Source organism: Fomitopsis serialis (genome assembly GCF_022376445.1).
Source record: "Fomitopsis serialis strain Sig1Antser10 chromosome Unknown B0H18scaffold_128, whole genome shotgun sequence".
NCBI lineage: Eukaryota > Fungi > Basidiomycota > Agaricomycetes > Polyporales > Fomitopsidaceae > Fomitopsis > Fomitopsis serialis.
In genome coordinates this window covers 5890-24221 of record NW_025955088.1, presented here as the reverse complement: position 1 = coordinate 24221, position 18332 = coordinate 5890, and the positions used below count along the sequence as shown (strand labels likewise).

Sequence of the window (18332 nt, the reverse complement as noted above, 5' to 3'; positions counted from 1 at the left end):
AGTAGTCCGGAAGCTCGGGACTCTCGTCCTAACTGGGTAGTCCTATGGGTTGTGATTTTCGAGCAATCTCGAGCATTATTGCCGTCAAGACACGCTGGCACGCGCGTCCGAGTCAGTCATTCGGCCGATGGCTGAATGGACCCTCCTCCTCAAGTTGCCATGCACGGTCGCTGCCAACCCGGACGCACGTCCTGCGATACTACATAGTACTCATACTTAGACGCATGGAGCACGGACCCGCGCTACAAGGGACTCGACATATCGTCAGTGGAAACCTCGGTTTGTTGATTTTGTTCTCGCCTCAGCTTCTGGTCCATCTTCCGTCTGAAAGGCCATTCACAGCATCAACTTCATTGGGCTTCAACGGCGCATGCGCATTGCGCACGGAATTGAGAAGGTGATTTAGGCCCCGAACGCAAACGTGCGATATCATGTTCAAAACCTAATCAGTCAAGTTTATCCTTTGAATGGATGTGTTGACGCTGACGAAGATTTTTGCAGCGAGATATATATATATTTAAAGACCCAGAGTTCGCGGAAACATGAAGGCACGCGACATGACGTCCCTGTCTACCCACCTCTCAGCGGGTTTGGCTTTGGCCCTCTTCGTCGGTTGCCTCCTCTATCCGACATACTCTGTAGGCACTCGACGACGAAAGGACCTCCCTGGGCCCACTGGTCTCCCTCTCATAGGCAACTTGATCCAGTTTTTCTCTGTTCGCACAGCTGTTCTTCTGTACTTGTCCTCCCTTCAGAAGCACTATGGCGAACTGTACTCATTCACTATGCCCGGATGGGGTCGCAACATTGTTGTCAACAGACCTGAGTGGCTCGAGCATATTCGCAAGCGTCGGTATCTCCTCACATGCCAGCCTCGGCAGTGCCACTCACTACGTACCTAGACGATGGCTCGATCTACGGCAAGGGCGACTTAGTATTGTCTATTTTTGCGGAGTTTCCGGGCAGCTCTAGTGCATTTGGTTCCGAAGGTCAAGAGTGGCGATTGAGCCGCAAGTTGATGAAGTGAGATCCGTGTCTCCCATGTTGCACGAGCTTGACCTTTGATAGGCCTATATTTGCTACGAGGACATTCAGTTCGGACGTCTCGCATGCTATGCATGAGGTACGCCTCCGGAATACCTGAAGTTCCACGTACTAATCCGCACCCATTGCAGATCGTCCCTCTTGCCAGAGAACTTTTATCTCATGCATCCAAGCAGAACAGGCTCATCGACTTCAATGGCGGGTCATCTCGTACCGTTCTCGAGTGTAGCTGATCATGTCTTGAACCATGGACATAGACTTTTGCGGCCGACTCGCTTTGGTCATGTTCTGCAAAATGTCGCTAGACTACGACACTGATCTGCTAACGGCCGACCCTGAATGTCTGGCGAAGCCACACTCGATGGTTGGGGCCGTAACTGCACTCAGCAGTATCTCCTCTGGGTGGGTCACGAGATCTCCTTCTCTGCCTCCGTGATTCAACAGTGCTGCAGACGCCTGTATAATCCGTTTTGGAGATTCACTGAAAAGGTCTACGATCCTTTCTCTCCCGATGAGTGATTCGTGTATTGACGACTCTTCCGCCAACTCTTCCAGTTCGACGGACTCGGGGAGCACTTCCGTGCGTCTCGACAGGAGTGTTACGGTGTCATCGATCGTATCGTGAAACAGCGCCAAGAAGAGTTCGCGAGGGACGGAGCGGACAAGCATCAAGATTTTCTGGGTGCATTACTGCGCGAGAAAACCGCACAGGATCCCATCACATTACGCGACACTCTGGTCACTCTTCTGTTTGCGGGGAGAGACAATGTTCAGAATGTCCTAGCATGGTCTCTTCACGAACTGTCGTGTTTCCCTGGCTGGCTGGATCAAATGCGAAATGAGTCTCATAGTGTGCAGCGGGACACGAGCCCTGTCCGCTATGAGGAGCTGCAGGTGAGCTCGATCCTTTCACACATCGGCCAGAAGCTCACGTACCGTAGAATTATCCTGTGCACCTTGCGGTCTTCTACGAGACGCTGCGTTTGTGGCCGGGAGTACCCAAGAATGCACGCATAGCTCTCAAGGACGACGTCATCCCCGCTCTCCCGGACGGTGGGCATGGTCCGATTGTTGTCGACAAGGGTGACTATATCCTATGGTCTGACTATGCCATGATGCGCAACGAGAAGGTGCGTCTGAATAAACCACGTTATACCTTGGTTGCACTCATGGCTGTTATTCTAGGTATGGGGGATCGATGCGAACAGCTTCAATCCGGGTCGCCACCTGGATGCCGAAGGTCGGTTTACGAAGCCGCCCGCGCCCAAATTTCACGCCTTTGGATACGGGTCGCGCGTCTGGTCAGCCACGTCTTCTCGATTTTATGTCACATATTTGACGTGAGGATTCTTAGTCCTGGGGGACAGCTTGCCGCCTACGAGTTCGTCTGCGTCTGGACGGGCATTCTACGCTTCTATGACATCATCCCAGAAAAGATAGAAGAGCGTCTTCCTTCCGATGCGCTGACAATGAACATGAAGGACCCGTTCTGGGTGAGGATTGGAGTCCGCGAGTGCGGTATGGAAGCGTAGCGAAGTGACGCTAGCTCCGCTACGCACTGCTCTGTCGCGATTGGTGACGACTCTGTGCATGTGCAAAGCTAGCTGTGTTTGGCATGGGTGATACTTACTATACATTTTTTTGAGTCCGACCAGCTGGTATGGCGACTACTCTATCGGTGTTCCTCACTGTTTTGTACCACTTCGCTATGTTGTATACAAGAATACGAATGTACCTTATCCTACTCACTGTGTGGTCACTCGCGCCGACGTATCACTGTCCTTGGCTACGGCGGGAACTGGCCTCCACAATCGTGTAAAGATGCAGCTAACTCTTCTTCCAGACGATACGATAGGACGAAAAATGGGACGACACGACTGTCACTGGCGACGATGATGAACTCAATATTGATCAACCACAAAAAGTGAAGTCCACAGATTGTCAACGAACAGCTTGAAGATCATCAGACGCAACGTGAGTGATGTGGCAGGATAGATTGTAGCAAGACTCGGACGCGGCCGAACTCTTTGTAGGTGGGCGTTCAAAAGCGCCACAGACGACTTGGTTCGAGCAACAGCTGTGACTTATCTAGAGTATATCCGGGAATAAAGGTGAGGATCGAGGCGATGTTCAACGTTCAAGCCACGGTTTCCAAGTGGCTGAGCCACTATGCTTACGTAAGCCTGTTACAAGGTACCGGGAATTGATCTCGATCGTACTCGCTACAAATTCGCTATGTAACGGTTATGTAACTACTAGTACAGCACATTGACGACTTCGAATCACACCGTCTCCTGTGGACGCCCGACGAGCTTCACGTTGCTGACCCCCTGTTTGAGCTTCTCTAGTCCAGCAATAATGCCATGCAGCCCGTTGGGTAGCACCTCCACGGGGTTCGGCTGCGGGTGGGCAAGTCGTCAGCGGTGAATACAGCACATTGCAATCGCTTGGCAACACCCACCTTGACCGCACCTTCTTCCAGCAGAGCGGTTATCTTCGAATACAGACTCGCTCCCAGCTCGCGGTTCTTCGGGACGTTCGTGTTTCCGTGTGTCTGGGCAATCCGCTTATCGTCCGTCTTGTTCTCCACAGCGCTGGGCAAGACGATGACGAGCGTCCCGCCGGAAGCGAGGATTGCATAGCCGACATTCTGCGTCTGGGACTCGGCGACGGCGTCGAACACAACCTTGATAGGTGCGAAAGTGATTTTCCTGACCTCCGCGATGAGGGCGGCGTCGGGGAGGTTGCGATCGAGGACGTGCGTCGCGCCCAGGCTCTTCAGATGCTCAGCGTTGCGGTGGGAGGCCGTAGTGATGATGGGGCCGAAGCCAGCGAGTTTCGTGAGCTGGATGACTGGAAGGGTATCAAAATGGAGCGAGTGCTAGTACTTTCAATCTGCGTACCGTATTGACCGACGGAGCTGGCACCGCCGATGACGAGGATGGGCTCTCCAGCGTACTTCGCGCGTCCGCCGTCTTCCCAAGGCGGGAAGAGCCCTGCGCTACTGGTCGGTGCTCCCTCGTGGAAGAGTCCCGTAGCTGCGGTCGCCAAGCCGAGCGGGATCGTTGAAGCTTGGTCGAAAGAGAGATTGTCTGGGATCTGCAAGCCAGCTGGTGAGCGTGATTTACTGTGCTGCGTGAGGCTCCGCACCTTTCCAGTCACATCGGCGTATCCGAGCGTGTATTGCTGGAAGGTTGCATGTTCATAGACCCCGTACAGGCCATTCGTAAATCTACAGACGAGCGCTCAGCGCGAGTCACCATAGAAGTGACGCCAAGGAGAACTGCGCACACTCTGTCTCCTTTCTTAAGGTTTGTGACGCCTTCGCCGACCTCCTCGACGACGCCTGCTGCGTCACCGCCGAGGATCGCAGGGAACTTCTCGAGGAAGAGGCCAAATGCTTGGATCTTCCAGTCTACGGGGTTGAGTGCCGTCGACTGGACCTTGATGAGGACCTCTCCCGGGCCAGGCTTGGGCACCGGGGCTGACGCGACTGCGAAGGGCCCGTTTTTGGACTGCAGGTAGAGCGCTTCCTGCTGCGACATCACTGGTGAGTCTTATAAGGGATCTGTGGTAAAGTGATAGTGGGGTCTGCTGAGGAAACGTAGTCCATGCTGGGTCGTATATATAGCGAGAGGGGAAACAGATCTACAGCCCGATGAAAGCGATTCTCATGCTGACGCCATCTCATATCAGCTTTAGGTTGTCGACATATTAGGTCGACGAAGACTCGACAACAGCCGCTCGAACTCTGGGCTGACCAAGCAGTGATACCATGGGACTTTGTGACCCCTTCATCCCCGCTCCGGAGAATGGTATCGATGACAAAGCATTGTTCCGCGCCCCTTTCTACAGACTACCTAGCTCGACGCAGGAGTGTGCTCCAGTCTCAAGGCTACTCATAAGGTCCCTTGAGGTTGCTACGTCTAGAACCAAGTTATTTGACTGACGCTAGTATTCCTACAAATCACGGCTTCTCTCGTAGCCACATGCCCGCTCCAGTTTGGCCTAGCCTGAGTGTGAGTGCATATTAGTGCGGATTTGTGGCATGCGCCATCTGATGGGAGAATCTTATTTAGCCAACTTGTTCTCTGTCAAGTACCGTAATCTTCAAACCAACGCACTCGTTGAGCGATATTCAGAGGCTGCGAACCCCAATCGGGCCTCTCGTCAGCTGGCGCAGCGAAGCTCATGGAGTCCGGCGTTGAAGTTGAAATGGGTGAGTACACTCGATACTACGCAAGATATGCGCTAGGTATCGTCATTTCAATGCATTCACTCCAGGCTGGCGACTCTGCACATCTCGCCATCCTGCGCTTCTGTTGCAATCGCAGTGTGAACTCAATTGGAACATCGCTGAACCACACGCCGCATACAAAGGTAGTGAATTGGTCGATCTTCCCGATAATCACATCATGTACGCAGGTCGTTCACAATCTCAGGATGTAAACCCGGTGTAGTACCGTCGGCCAAACTTGAAGACACCTGCGTACTCAAGTCCATTGATAGCGCATTCACGCTGGGTTGTCCCTGTTCAGTGCGTTTGTTCATTATCAACACATACACCGGTCAACAGAGGTTATGAATTGTAGAAATTTTCATGGCATGCTTAGAAGTCTTGTAGCTCAGATAGCTCAGATAGCGTTGAAGTGATTACACATCGCCTCAGACTCGCCGAGGTAAGTTACTTACTTAGTACTAGTAGAGCGCCCACGCCACGATTTCGCCTAAAAAGGAATTTGCTGTCGTCCACCACCACCACCTCCTCGTCCCTCGACCGTCGCCGCGGACTTCACCCCTCGCAGCACATGGTTACCCAACTTTCCTCAAATTCCCCTGTCACGCGTGCTCCTAGTCTACAAATTATCCTACAACTTTCAACTCGGACCCGCTCTAACTCGTCGACCCCGGGCCTCTGCAGTGAAAACCTCCTGAAACCACAGGAGCTCCGTGACTACGAGCTAGCAGGAGCAGAGAAGGTGAAAGGATCTGCAGCCTGAGGGCTCGGGAATCACTGGTGAGCGTTCTCGATTCTCATGATATACCCAAATGCATCCTTACTCAGAAAATACACACCCGCATCAAGCTCAAGCTTGCACCTTATACCATGCTCAGTACGTAAACCTGCTACAACCCAGAATTGATTTCGATCGTACTCGCTATGTAACTAACGACTTGGAATCACACCGTCTCCTGCGGATGCCCAACGAGCTTCACGTTGCTGACGCCCTGCTTGAGCTTCTCAAGTCCAGCAATAATGCCCTCTAAACCGTTTGGCAGCACCTCCACGGGGTTCGGCTGCGGGTAGTAAGTCGTCCGCGTCAGCACTGAATACAGCACGTCGCAATCGCTTGGCAACACCCACCTTGATCACACCCTCTTCCAGCAGAACGGTCACTTTCGAATACAGACTCGCCCCCACCTTGCGGTTGTTCGGGGCGTTCGTGTTCCCGTATGTCTGGATAATTCGCTTATCGTCCGTCTTGTTCTCCACAGCGCTGATCAAGACGATGGCGAGCGTCCCGCCGGAAGCAAGGATTGTGTAGGCGACATTTTGCGTCTGGGCTTCGGAAACGGCGTCGAACACAACCTTGATAGGTGCGGAAGTGATCTTCTTGACCTCCGCGATAAGGCCAGCGTCCGGGAGGTTGCGATCGAGGATGTGCGTCGCGCCCAGGCCCTTCAGATACTCAGCGTTGCGGAGGGAGGCCGTCGTGATGATGGGGCCGAAGCCAGCGAGTTTCGTGAGCTGGATGACTAGAAGGGTATCAAAATGAAGCGAGTGCTAGCACCTTCAATTGCGTACCGTATTGACCAACGGAACTAGCACCGCCGATGACGAGGATGGGCTCTCCAGCGTACTTCGCGCGTCCGCCGTCTTCCCAAGGCGGGAAGAGGCCTACACTGCCGGTCTCCGCTCCCTCGTTAAACAGTCCCGTGGCTGCGGTCGCCAAGCCGAGCGGGATCGTTGAAGCTTGGTCGAAAGAGAGATCGTCTGGGATCTGCAAGCCAGCTGGTGAGCGTAATCTACTATGCTGCGTGAAGCTCCGCACCTTTCCAGTCACATCGGCGTAACCGAGCGCGTATTGCTGGAAGGTTGCGTGTTCATTGACACCGTACACGCCATTCGTAAATCTACAGACGCGCGCTCAGCGCGAGTCACCATAGAAGTGACACCAAGGAGAACTACGCACACTCTGTCTCCCTTCTTGAGGTTTGTGACGCCTTCGCCGACCTCCTCGACAACGCCTGCAGCATCACCGCCGATGACCGAGGGGAACTTCTCGACGAAGATGCCAAATGCTTGGATCTTCCAGTCTACGGGGTTGAGTGCCGTCGACTGGACCTTGATGAGAACCTCTCCTGGGCCAGGTTTGGGCACCGGGGCTGACGCGACTGCGAAGGACCCGTTCTTGGACTGCAGGTAGAGCACTTTCTGCTGCGACATTGTTGGTGGGTCTTATGTGTAAGGGTTGGTGGTAAAGTGATAGTAGGATCTGCTGAGGAAACGGAGTCCACGCTAGGTCATATATATAGCGAGAGGGTGGGAGAACACTACACAGTAATACTTTCACCAGCCCGGCGAAAGCTGTCTCATGCTGACGCCATCTCATCTCAGCTCTAGGTTAGCGTTGTGTCGACGAAAACTCGACAACAGCCGCTCGATGTCTGGGGTGACCAAGCACTGGCAGCACCGATGGCGTATGCATACCAGGTGCCGTGGCATTGGTATTTCGTGGCATCCTCCCTCCCAGCTCCGGAGAATAGTGTTCGATGGCAAAGCACGGTTCAGTGCCTCTTCCCACAGACTACTTGAGTGCTCTAGTCTCAAGGTTGCTCATAACAGCCCTTGAGGCTGCTACGTCTAGATCCGGGTTACCTGACTAAGTGCGGCCAACGCTAGTATTTCTATATACTGCCTTTTGCGTCGCCACATGCCCGCTACATTTTGGTCTAGCCTGAATGTGAGTACGTAGTGCGGATTTAAGGATTTCGCCGTCTGACGCCAGTGGGGAATCTTATTCAGCCAATTTGTCCTCTGTGATTGTAATCAGCGCACTCGTTGAGCGAAACTCGTAGAGACGGCGAACTCAAACCTCTGGTCAGCTGGCGCATTGAGGCGCAAGAAGGCCTGCATTGAAGATGAAATGCAGTGAGTACGCTACTTCGCAAGATACGCGCTAGGTAAGTTATCGCCATCTCAATGCATTCACTCCAGGCTGGTGACTCTGCGCATCTCGCCATTCTGCGCTTCTGTTGCAATCACAGTCAAGTATATGAACTCAATTGGAACGTGGCCGACCCACACAAGGTGACGCCGCATACAAAGACAGTGAATTGGTGAAATCTCCTTCTAATCACATCATGTATGCAGATCGTTCACAATCGTGTAGTCTACCCCGAAGGCGAAGCCTGTACGCGGCCAAAGACAGCTTCCAAAGGCTTCCACACGCAGAATGTACGACCTTGATTGCTTGATCAATAACAGCAACAGGATGGCTGCCCGGGTCACAGAGTAGAGCGCCCACGCCACATTGTCCCCTAAAAAGGGAATTCTTCGTCGCCACGCACCATGACCTTGTCCCTCCGAACCGTGGATTGTGCATCTCTTAGCACATGGCCCCCCTCCCCCCTGTGTCTCGCACTCCCTATCCACATACCAGCTAATAGATACTAACTTCGGGCCCTCTCGAGCTCGGAGGCGCCTTCGGACATGCGATGTGCTGCAGCAGACGTGTTCCAAACGAATAGTGAGCCTCAAGAAGTCATTTGTCTCATCAATAGTTGCGCTGAGGTATGTGTACAGAAGACTCATACCAGGCTAATGGCAGAAAAATGGTTCCATTGGCGTATGTATTCAGTACGTCGGTCTCTTGCACAGACTGCCAGACATCCGACTTCGATCAGTAACACAGTGCTGTGGAACTGTACGAGCAGGCGATCGAGCCGGTTTTCCAGACCTCCGTGAAGATTCAGTAATCCCCAAAGTATGCCTCTCCTAGACACACAGAGTACAGGGAGACGCAGGACGCCACCTCTGTACTCTGACAAACCGGAGTGGAACACTGGAGGGAGACGGACGAGGGTCATTGCTCAAGGGTGCACGCGTCACGGACAAAGGCGAGGTCTCCTTCAAGTAACGGGTCCCATGACCATCGACGATCACACGTTCCGCGGCGCAATCAAAGCCTGGATCACTATTCTGGGTCTCACCGCTGACGACTCGGATCCGGGGGCACAACCGTCGTCGATTGAGGAATGTGTGGATGCCGGCTTGGCTTTGATAGGCTCAATTGGTGATACATGACTGTGCTTCCTGCTGACATTTCAATGTGACTTGACAGCCCTTACTGGACAAGTACGAAGGCGACGACACCCGGAAGCGAAATTCATTCGTGGAACGATGGGACTCCATCATCGGGCGGTTCCAGTTCAGTGTCTGGACGAGGTCGAATGCAGCCTGGAAGCAGTACGTGGAAACCGAGGAGCAGGACGACAACGGACCGCCTGAGATACGTACACATCGTTGAACGATGTCTACAAGTCTCAGGCGGTCGTCGACGCCTACACCGACTTCCACAGTGTGACAGACTTGTCAGGGCATGATCTGGACCTACGTATCTTGTCAAGCTGGTGCGACGCGGGGCGATCAAACTTGCACGGCCGGTTCCGTGCTTTCAGGGCTAGTCTCGGCGTTCGGCTCCTCAGGGAGGTCCAACCGGTGGTGGAAACCTCACGCAGGCTCGCGAGGGATCGTGGAAGGATTTTTTGAAGGCCAACCCGGACGTCAGGATGAGCCCGATCAAACGTCTTCGCGACCTTGATGCAAATGCTCGCACAACGTGAGCGATAAGGCGACCCACGTTTTCACCTACTCGTCCGAGTTCGTCATGGGATGATCACCATTCGATGTGCAAACTTTACGTCTACTGTGTTCTCCTTCCTGAAAACCGCCGGCGAATGAATGGGCCTTCGCGAGTTCTCCGGCAACTTACATCAGAGAGACCCCTCGTTATCGGTACGTATAAAACCGCAATCGACGTGAGGCGGGAGGTTAGTGCAGTCCCACAACCATCCCAGGATCTCGTTCACTCCCCGCTGTTCCGTTCTCAGACGATTTTGCGATGCAGAACGGCGATGCCATCTACAGTCTCTTCGACGACACCTGCAAACAAGTTGTATCATACTGGGACAGATACCGTTTACTCTACAAGAGGGGCCCCACTCAGGCCCAGTTCTGTGAACATTTCGTGGTCACCCTTGCCGAGACGGCGTCATCGTGTTCGGAATTCGCATGGGGAACTGGCTCAGGCAATCTCGGCTTCGTTAGTATCCTTTGGTCCAGGTCTTTCTCGCTCCTCCTTACATGCTGATGTTGATGTCAATGTATTCTATGTATTCTGTGCCACATTGCAGCGATTGACCCCTGATCAATGGTATCACTTTTGGCTTCTACGTTGGCCTGCGCACTTCTGCTTCCGCGGTGGGTTCACTAGTCACTGCCCGTTATATCGTTGGTGTGATGTCTGACAGGCAGGAGACAGTTCAAGTAGTGGAACAAGTGTCCGAGTCAGCGGGCGAATCTGTAGCACTCGGTTATGTGGATTGCTTAACGACGTAAGCACCATAATAATCTCTCTCCGTGCCGCGCTGGATTACTTGACTGGAAGAGGCGTTGAACTGACTATCTAGTCGTGAGTGCTTCCAGTGTTCGAGTGATTCGCATCATCTAATCCACAATACTTGACTAGTTGCGAGGGGTAATGAACACGCTTCTCAATGTGAGATAGTAAGAGAGAAGAGTCACTTTATTGGTAATTCTGGTTGGAAGTGCACAACAATGTAAGGGCCACGACCTCCTCCTCTGAACACAGCTAACATATACATTTATGTTCGCGTTTAGCTACCTTGTGTACGCCTACGATGCCGTCTACTGCCTCGACACCTCAAGCATCCAGTCCGAGGTTGATAGACAGACCAAGGACAATCTGCGGGGTTGGGAGTCCACGACACATCGCGACAAGTGCATGTATCTGTTCAACAAGTTCGCGAGACCTGGAGGAAAGGGTCTACGCCAGATCGTCGAACCGCTCATGTACTGAGACATGGCCTTCCGTGTCTGCTGGCGAGGAAGGGGGTCGTTCCGTACGATACTGTCACGTCTAGCACTATCACAGATATCTACTCTTATGTGATTTGAGTCTGCTTGGACCGGGGGAGCGATCCGATAAGTACAACTGTATCACGTCGTTCAGCGCACCATACACGTACTAGGCCGTGCCTCTGCTACCAAGGTGCTCGGTGCAGCATACATGCACTGCAGCAGCACTCTGATCACCCCAAATAGAACCCTTCATTGAGTGTGACGGGTTTTCTCATGAGCCTGAGAGGTCTCTCCGTTACCTAGAAGCATGAGGTGTTCACTATCCGGTTGGCACTTGAGGCCGAGATGGTCGTAACTGGGGCTCTACCCACGACGCCTGGAGAGTACGACGGCGAGTCAGCAACCCTCTAGGCAAAGGCCTAAGGCCAAGCACGACTCACCTTCATCTTTGTCTGCTCAACACCATCTTTATCTACCTCTCTCCTCACCGAACCCTCATCCACGCTCGGGCTGTTTACAAACCGCGCAACGTTCTCCAGCCTGTCCACATCAATCTCATAGCGAACGGCGAGCTTCTCGAGTTCCTCCCGCGTCGTGACAGACTTGCGCTCCTCGAGGAGCTCGTAGAGCGTGCCCGCGAGCATCCGGTTCCGCGTAGGCGTCAGCGAGCGCGCGTCCTCTTCAGACCGCTGCCGGGCTTGGAAGACGCGTTGCACCTGATCTGCTGCCTGCACTACTAGTCAGTAGTTGGCGGTAGGCTATATACGCGGATACGCACCGGCCTGACCGTCTGCATGTGGTGGTCGACCTTGACCGGCCCCAGCTTGCTCAACATCGCCGCGAACTGAGGGTCTCTCGCGTCCCGGTCAATGGCTTGCGCAACCGAGTTAGTCACATAGAGAACAGTTATAAATGTCTGAGCTACCTTCATCCTTCGTCTCGCTCGCGCGCGGTGGTGCAGATCTGCTGGGACCCGCCGATGCGCCCGGGTCGTCCGGACGCGGTGTCCTTGCGCCAGCCCATGTCGGCGGTGGCTTGAGTGTCTTTGGGAACTGACGAACGGGCTTTGACGAGGCTCCGCCCATTCTGCAAATCGACGGCGAAGATTCGAAGTCGACTTGGAGGATGGTACAGTCCAAGCGTGCGCGGCAGTCAACAGGTCGAGTCCGAACCTTACGGAGCGCCCGTGCAATCCCAGTAGGGCCTGTTACAGCAAGCGCCTCTCCAGCTTCTCACAGACACTCACCGCCAGGGCCCAGCTCGGAATCAGGACTATAGTGTTTGGGTCGCTGAAGGGTCAGAGTGTAAAAGCTGACTGTGTGAATAGCTGGCATAACAGGTGAGTCGATATGGGATTGACTAGTTGCGTACCAACCATCTAACTGGTGTCCAGTTCCTGTACAGTCTCGCTTGAGTCTCGCTCGAAATCGCTACGACACTATATAGCTGTTTCGCTTCGTGACAACAAGCGAACTCACTGACAATCACGAAACCTTCAAGAGACTCTACTACCTCTGCAAATGGAAAACACTGAGGAAGCGAGGATATGGTATGACAGTAAGTTGTACGGTTTATGCATTCCGACCGAAACTGACTTCCATGTAATGCGCAGTCGCACGAAAGGGGTTTGCAATTCTTCCGCCCCTCATCGCTCCGGTGACCTTCGTCATCAACGCGCCGTTCGGGAGATTTTCGCTCAAGAAGGACAGCATATTCCTGGTGGACGGTGAGCAGTGAATCCGAGAGTCTGTGTCCGTGCTCAGCCAGCACTCCAGGGATCAAGGCATGGATAGCGATGGAGCTCGTCTTCCCGCTCACCTTCTCCTACATCTTCCTCAAAAGCCCGCTCTCGCCAGGCGCGCACCCGCCCCTCGCGCTCTCGCACCCGCCCGCGTTCCTCGCCGCGCTCCTCCTGCTGCACTACCTCAACCGCGCGCTCGTCTCGCCGCTGCGCACGCCCTCCCGCTCCAAGTCGCACTTCATCGTGCCCCTCTTCGCGCTCTGCTTCAACCTCACGAACGGCAGCCTCCTCGGCGCGTACCTCTCCTCGCCCGCCGCGCAAGCGTACCTCGCTGGCGCCTTCGCGCGCCCGGCGTTCTGGGCGGGCGTCGCCCTATGGGCTGCCGGCCTCGCGGGGAACATCCTCCACGACGAGGTCCTCCTCAACATCCGGCGCACCGCCAAGGCGAAGGGCAAGGCGCGCGCGTCGCCCCCGCCCGGGTCGCGCGACGCGCGCCGGAAGCAGGAGCACTACGCCATCCCGCACGGCTACCTCTACCGCCTCCTCTCGTACCCGAACTACTTCTGCGAGTGGTGTGAGTGGCTCGGGTTCGCGCTTGCGGCGGCCCCACCGCCGTCGCTCGCGTCGGGCGCGGACTTCCTCGCGACGGTCGCCCCGCCGTGGGTATTCCTGATGGCCGAGGTGTGCTTGATGCTCCCGAGGGCGTGGAAGGGCCATAAGTGGTACCACGCCCGTTTCCCGGACTATCCGAAGGAGCGCAAGGCGGTCATTCCGTTCTTGTTCTGAGTCTTGGGCTCTGGAGTTGAACGCGAACGGACTCGGATCTTTGAAATCACTTTGCTGTCTTTGCTATCGAGGCTGTTGCTCACGGATGTAAACTATTACCCTTGCTCGTCTTCGTATGATGCCTTGCATCCACTTGCTGTTCACTTAGCACACAGAGGTATACAAGCTTCCCGCGTTCATATCTCTCGAAATGACATGTGCGCAGGAAGCAAAAAGCCGACCCACAGCCCGCCGCCTCGGCCCCATCCATCGCTCGCCATCCATTAAGCCCATATACTAGTGGCTGCCATAGCGTACTTTCCGACCGATGTCGAAGGGGATGTACTTGTACTTGATCATATGTCTGCGAAAATGCCAGCTGAGCCACGAGGATAAATCGGGCGGACGCGGGGCGACTCACTGTATTTGCCTGCGCATGGTGAGCGCGAAGAGGACGAAGAAGTATATGACGAGGATCGGCCAGTAGACCGGCACGTCGAACGCCTCCGAGAACGTGCAGAACAGCGCGATCACCGTCGCGCGCGTCGAGGACAGCCTGTCGCCCGGAATTCCGTTCTATCACACTGACATGGAGCAGGCCCGGGAACACGCACCAGAACTGCCACTCTGGCAGCCGCCGCACGAACGGCCGGAACTCGTCGTCGCGCTGGGAGGGCAGCGACTCGCCCGAGTCCTCGCCACCCCCCTCGATCTCGTCCGCGAGCAGGTCGTCTTGTAGAGACGGGTCGAATTTTGGCTGCAGGAAGGCGAGGAGGAGGTTGAGGATGTATATTGCGTGTGCGTCTGTTCGCGGAGTGAGCGGGGGCGCGAGGGCCTATCTCATAAGATGGACGTACAGCATACTGCAGAACAAGCAAGCCCATAGTTAGTGCCCGGACGTCGCTCTACCATCTCAATACAACGCACCAATATACCACTGGACACGAGCGCCCGCACTATATCAGCGACGCCCTTCGCTGAACACGAACAGGCTACTCACCCCTTGAGAAAACACAATTCGCAGCAGAAACACCGAGAGAAGTCCTGCAGAACCGAGCCATCTGTAGAGGACGAACGGCGTGATGCGGTCGAGGAGCTGCTGGTACTGCCGCTGCGCGTCGTTGAGCTTCATCGAGACGTTCGCGACACCGGGGGTGCTTGGTTCGTTAGAGTTCATCATTGCGCTGCCGTGTGTTTCCTGTCACAGAAGACGGTGGGCGGGAAGGAGGAGGAGCTGGCAGGGGAAGAGAGTTGTACGCGGTCTGCCAAAGTGAAGCACTGCAGGATTCGTGGCACTGCGCTGCCGCGGGGGCGGAGTATGTAGGGTACGACCTCTTGCTTGCGGGATTCGAATACCGCTGTTTGATTTGTTCATTATCTTCGAGCTCCGATGTAGTCCAAACAAGCTACTATCACTAATTGTGTATGCTCACTTACTTACTTTCATTGACCGTACAGCCAACTTACTACTGAACACCTTTCTTCCCCTTCTTCGACCTCGACGTCGAAGTCTTGGGCACTATGTATCGCGACGACTGGCAATGTATATCGCTTCTCGGGCTCTAAGATTCTTCAGGATGAGTCTAACATCTACTGTATCCTTCATTTCCCGAGCGGGCTCCCTGTGTTGTCGGTGTACACATTCGGTGCGCATATACCATACACTGCCAGGCTCGCCCAGCAACGTGCAACATCGTGACTCATCCGACCCGCTCGATAATGTTCGGTGAGCAAAGCTAGCTCGCACCAAAAACAGCATACATCGCACGTCTCTCCTGGGCGACGGACGGTGGCACTGACAGTCATCTGAGCAGGCCTCGGCACGGGGGCGGAACGACGGAATCGACGACCCGGTTCTCTGCAGCCCTCTCACCTGGACGGCCAGTCTATATATGCTACCCGCGTCAATCGTCGTAGGCATCCGGAGTCGACAACGTTGATCTCTCACACCCACACGCGCCGTGCTAAGGATGTCAAATGTGCGTACAATCACCGCAGAGAGCTTGTAGCACTGACGGACAACAGCCAAGCAACGATTCGGAGCCGCCAGCGGTCGAGCTCATGCGACAGCATGTCCTCTCGCAGCTCACCCACTTCCGAGCACGCTTCGCCGACGGACAGAGGGTCCCACCATTGATGGTCGGGGTGCAAGGTCCTCAGGGGAGCGGAAAGACGTTCCTTACCATGCGCCTGCGTGATGCGCTCGCCGCCTCACCTCACTCCCTCTCTGTCTCGGTGCTCTCGATCGATGACCTCTATCTCCCGCACGCCGGCCTCACAGCCCTTGCCGCTGCGAATCCGGGTAACGGCCTCCTCCGCGGGCGCGGCCAGCCCGGCACGCATGACGTCCCGCTGGGCAGCGACATCCTCCACAAGCTGAAGCGAATCAACGGCGGCGCATACGGAGATGAAGTGGTGCTCCCGCGATTCGACAAGAGCCTCCACGGCGGAGAGGGCGATCGCGAGCCAGAGGGGACCACCGTCCGCGCCCCGCTCGACATCGTCATCTTCGAGGGTTGGTGTACTGGGTTCTACCCGGTAAGCGCAGACGAAATCGATCGGCGGTGGACGCGGCCCGTGCCCGACCTCGATGCGGACTTCCTCCGGCGGCGGGGCTTCAGGAAGGAGGACATCGCAGACGTGAATGAGCGCCTGCAGGCGTACATCGAGTGGTGGGATCACTTCGACGCCTTCATCCAGGTACGTCACGTCCGCGCACGTCTCTGTGGGGTGCCGCCGCCGACCCTCACGCCAGATCAAGCCGGAGACGGCGCACCCGTACTCGCACATATACAAGTGGCGCCTGCAGCAGGAGCATCACATGAAGGAGCTCAACGGCGGGCGGGGCATGGCGGACGAGCAGGTGGAAGCGTGAGTTGGTCTTCTCTCGGATGTGGGGGCATGCTCAGTGCGAGTCGATTGCTAGGTTCGTGGATCGCTACATCCCTGGCTACGTCTTCTTCGGGGACGGCATCACGGAGGGAGGCGTTGACGCGTTGGGAGTGCAAAGACGGCCGCCATGGTTAGGGCGTGGGCTCGCCGTGGAGATCAATGCAGATAGGGAGATCGTACGCTCAAGCACACTCTAGAGCGAGTCTGATCGTCTTCGTCGTTGTGAGCAACGTCGCTGCAATCGAACTTGCTAGAGCGAAGTTATGTGTAGTGGGACCGCTCTCGCTGTGATCTGCAACAAATCCTGAAACATTGCACTCCGTAGTATCGTACATAATCACACGATCCATCTTCGACAAACGCGATACCGTCACGTCCACTGGTACTGGTGTGGGTTGAGGATCTGATGCAAACCCTTCGCCCAGGGTCGTGCATGCTTGGTGAACATGTGCATGCACTTGTCGCGGTGTGTCAAAGCCTCCCAGCCCTGCTTATCTCGTTTGCTCTGCTCGTTTATCTCGGCCTGAATGGTGTCGATGGCGTCGAGGAAGTAGATGGCATCGTGGGCGTACACGAGATAGCTGCAAGGATACGAGGTTGCATAAGCCGTACATCACGGGAGGTGTATATGGTACGTGCATCATCTTCCCGTCCGCTACGGCTTCCGGAACTGTACAGAACGTTCACAAATCGCTCACTGCGGATTCGAACGAGCAGGGAAGATACTTACGGCTAGGAATGTCAACTGTTCAGGGTCGTCAAGTGGTAATTCCGTTAGGACTTACGTCGATATGCAATCAACAAATCCTGACGTCGAGTACTGTCCCGAAACCGGTTGCATCGTCTGGACTGTACCCGTCTAGACGTCAGGCCGAGATATCCGCATAACGTCGAGGAACCCACCTCAGGCTTGAAAGCATACAACATGTACCAATCCTGGAGTCGTCCATCTCAAAATGATATCATGCCAGCGGTCTCCGTTGTCCGAGTCGCGATCGACCCAGGGCTATATTACCACAAACACGCACTGTCGTCAGTAAACCAGCAGTTGCTTTATCAGAGTTACGGACCAGAATGAAGTGTCTCCAATCGATTCCTAGCCGCGACAGAGCCACCTGGACTAGTGTGACCGCGAATTGCTCACGAAGCTGTGTCGGCGTGGGGCCTTTCTGGTAGAGCATCTTCTGGGTGTCCCAGTGGGATACGACCTGTTTGCATGTCTCCTCCAGCAGACCGTAAAACTCATTGGGCGCCAACGTCCGCATCGTTGACGTTGTAATGACGACGAAAAAGCGAGAGATAGATTGTAGCAAGGTGCTGCTCAACGCGTTCAGGAAATTCGCAGACCGGCAGCCTCACATCGATTGCCATTTCATACGTGCTGATAACGCGGAGTGTCTCCGACATAAACTTGAGGAGGTTACCGAAGAAGCCGCGACTCTCCGGAAGCATGTGCGTACGAATCTTTCCATCCGGCCGGCAGTGTCTTCCATTGGATAAACGTGACGTTCCAGGTGCAAGGGATTGATACCTGCCAGTATAGAACAACTCAGCGGGTGGAGTTGGGTCTTCAGTAGCTTCAGTCTGATAGGGGGAGCGACAGAGTCGGTCGTGTCACTGATGCTATCACAGCTCAGCAAGGCAAGAGAAAGAACGAGCGAGAGAGCACGGTGGTGTACGATGATGTCCTAATATGCGGTATTTAATGAAGGATGCGCTCACGTTGTCGACGTTGAGGGAGGGCTTGCATCAAGGTCGCGGAGATGTTTAATCCTGACGTTCGGG

General features: G+C 54.9%; 1 protein-coding gene across 1 annotated transcript; it reads left to right on the top strand.

Moving 5' to 3' along the window:
• Positions 1-557: 557 nt before the first annotated feature.
• On the top strand, positions 558-2576 carry B0H18DRAFT_885449 (cytochrome P450; the record flags this gene model as incomplete). The annotated part of the gene is made up of 10 exons (XM_048041074.1): positions 558-849; positions 903-1023; positions 1069-1123; positions 1176-1254; positions 1302-1446; positions 1497-1533; positions 1600-1938; positions 1986-2174; positions 2230-2345; positions 2399-2576. 10 exons carry the CDS (start codon positions 558-560, stop codon positions 2574-2576), a joined length of 1551 nt encoding a protein of 516 aa, XP_047887378.1.
• Positions 2577-18332: the final 15756 nt, after the last annotated feature.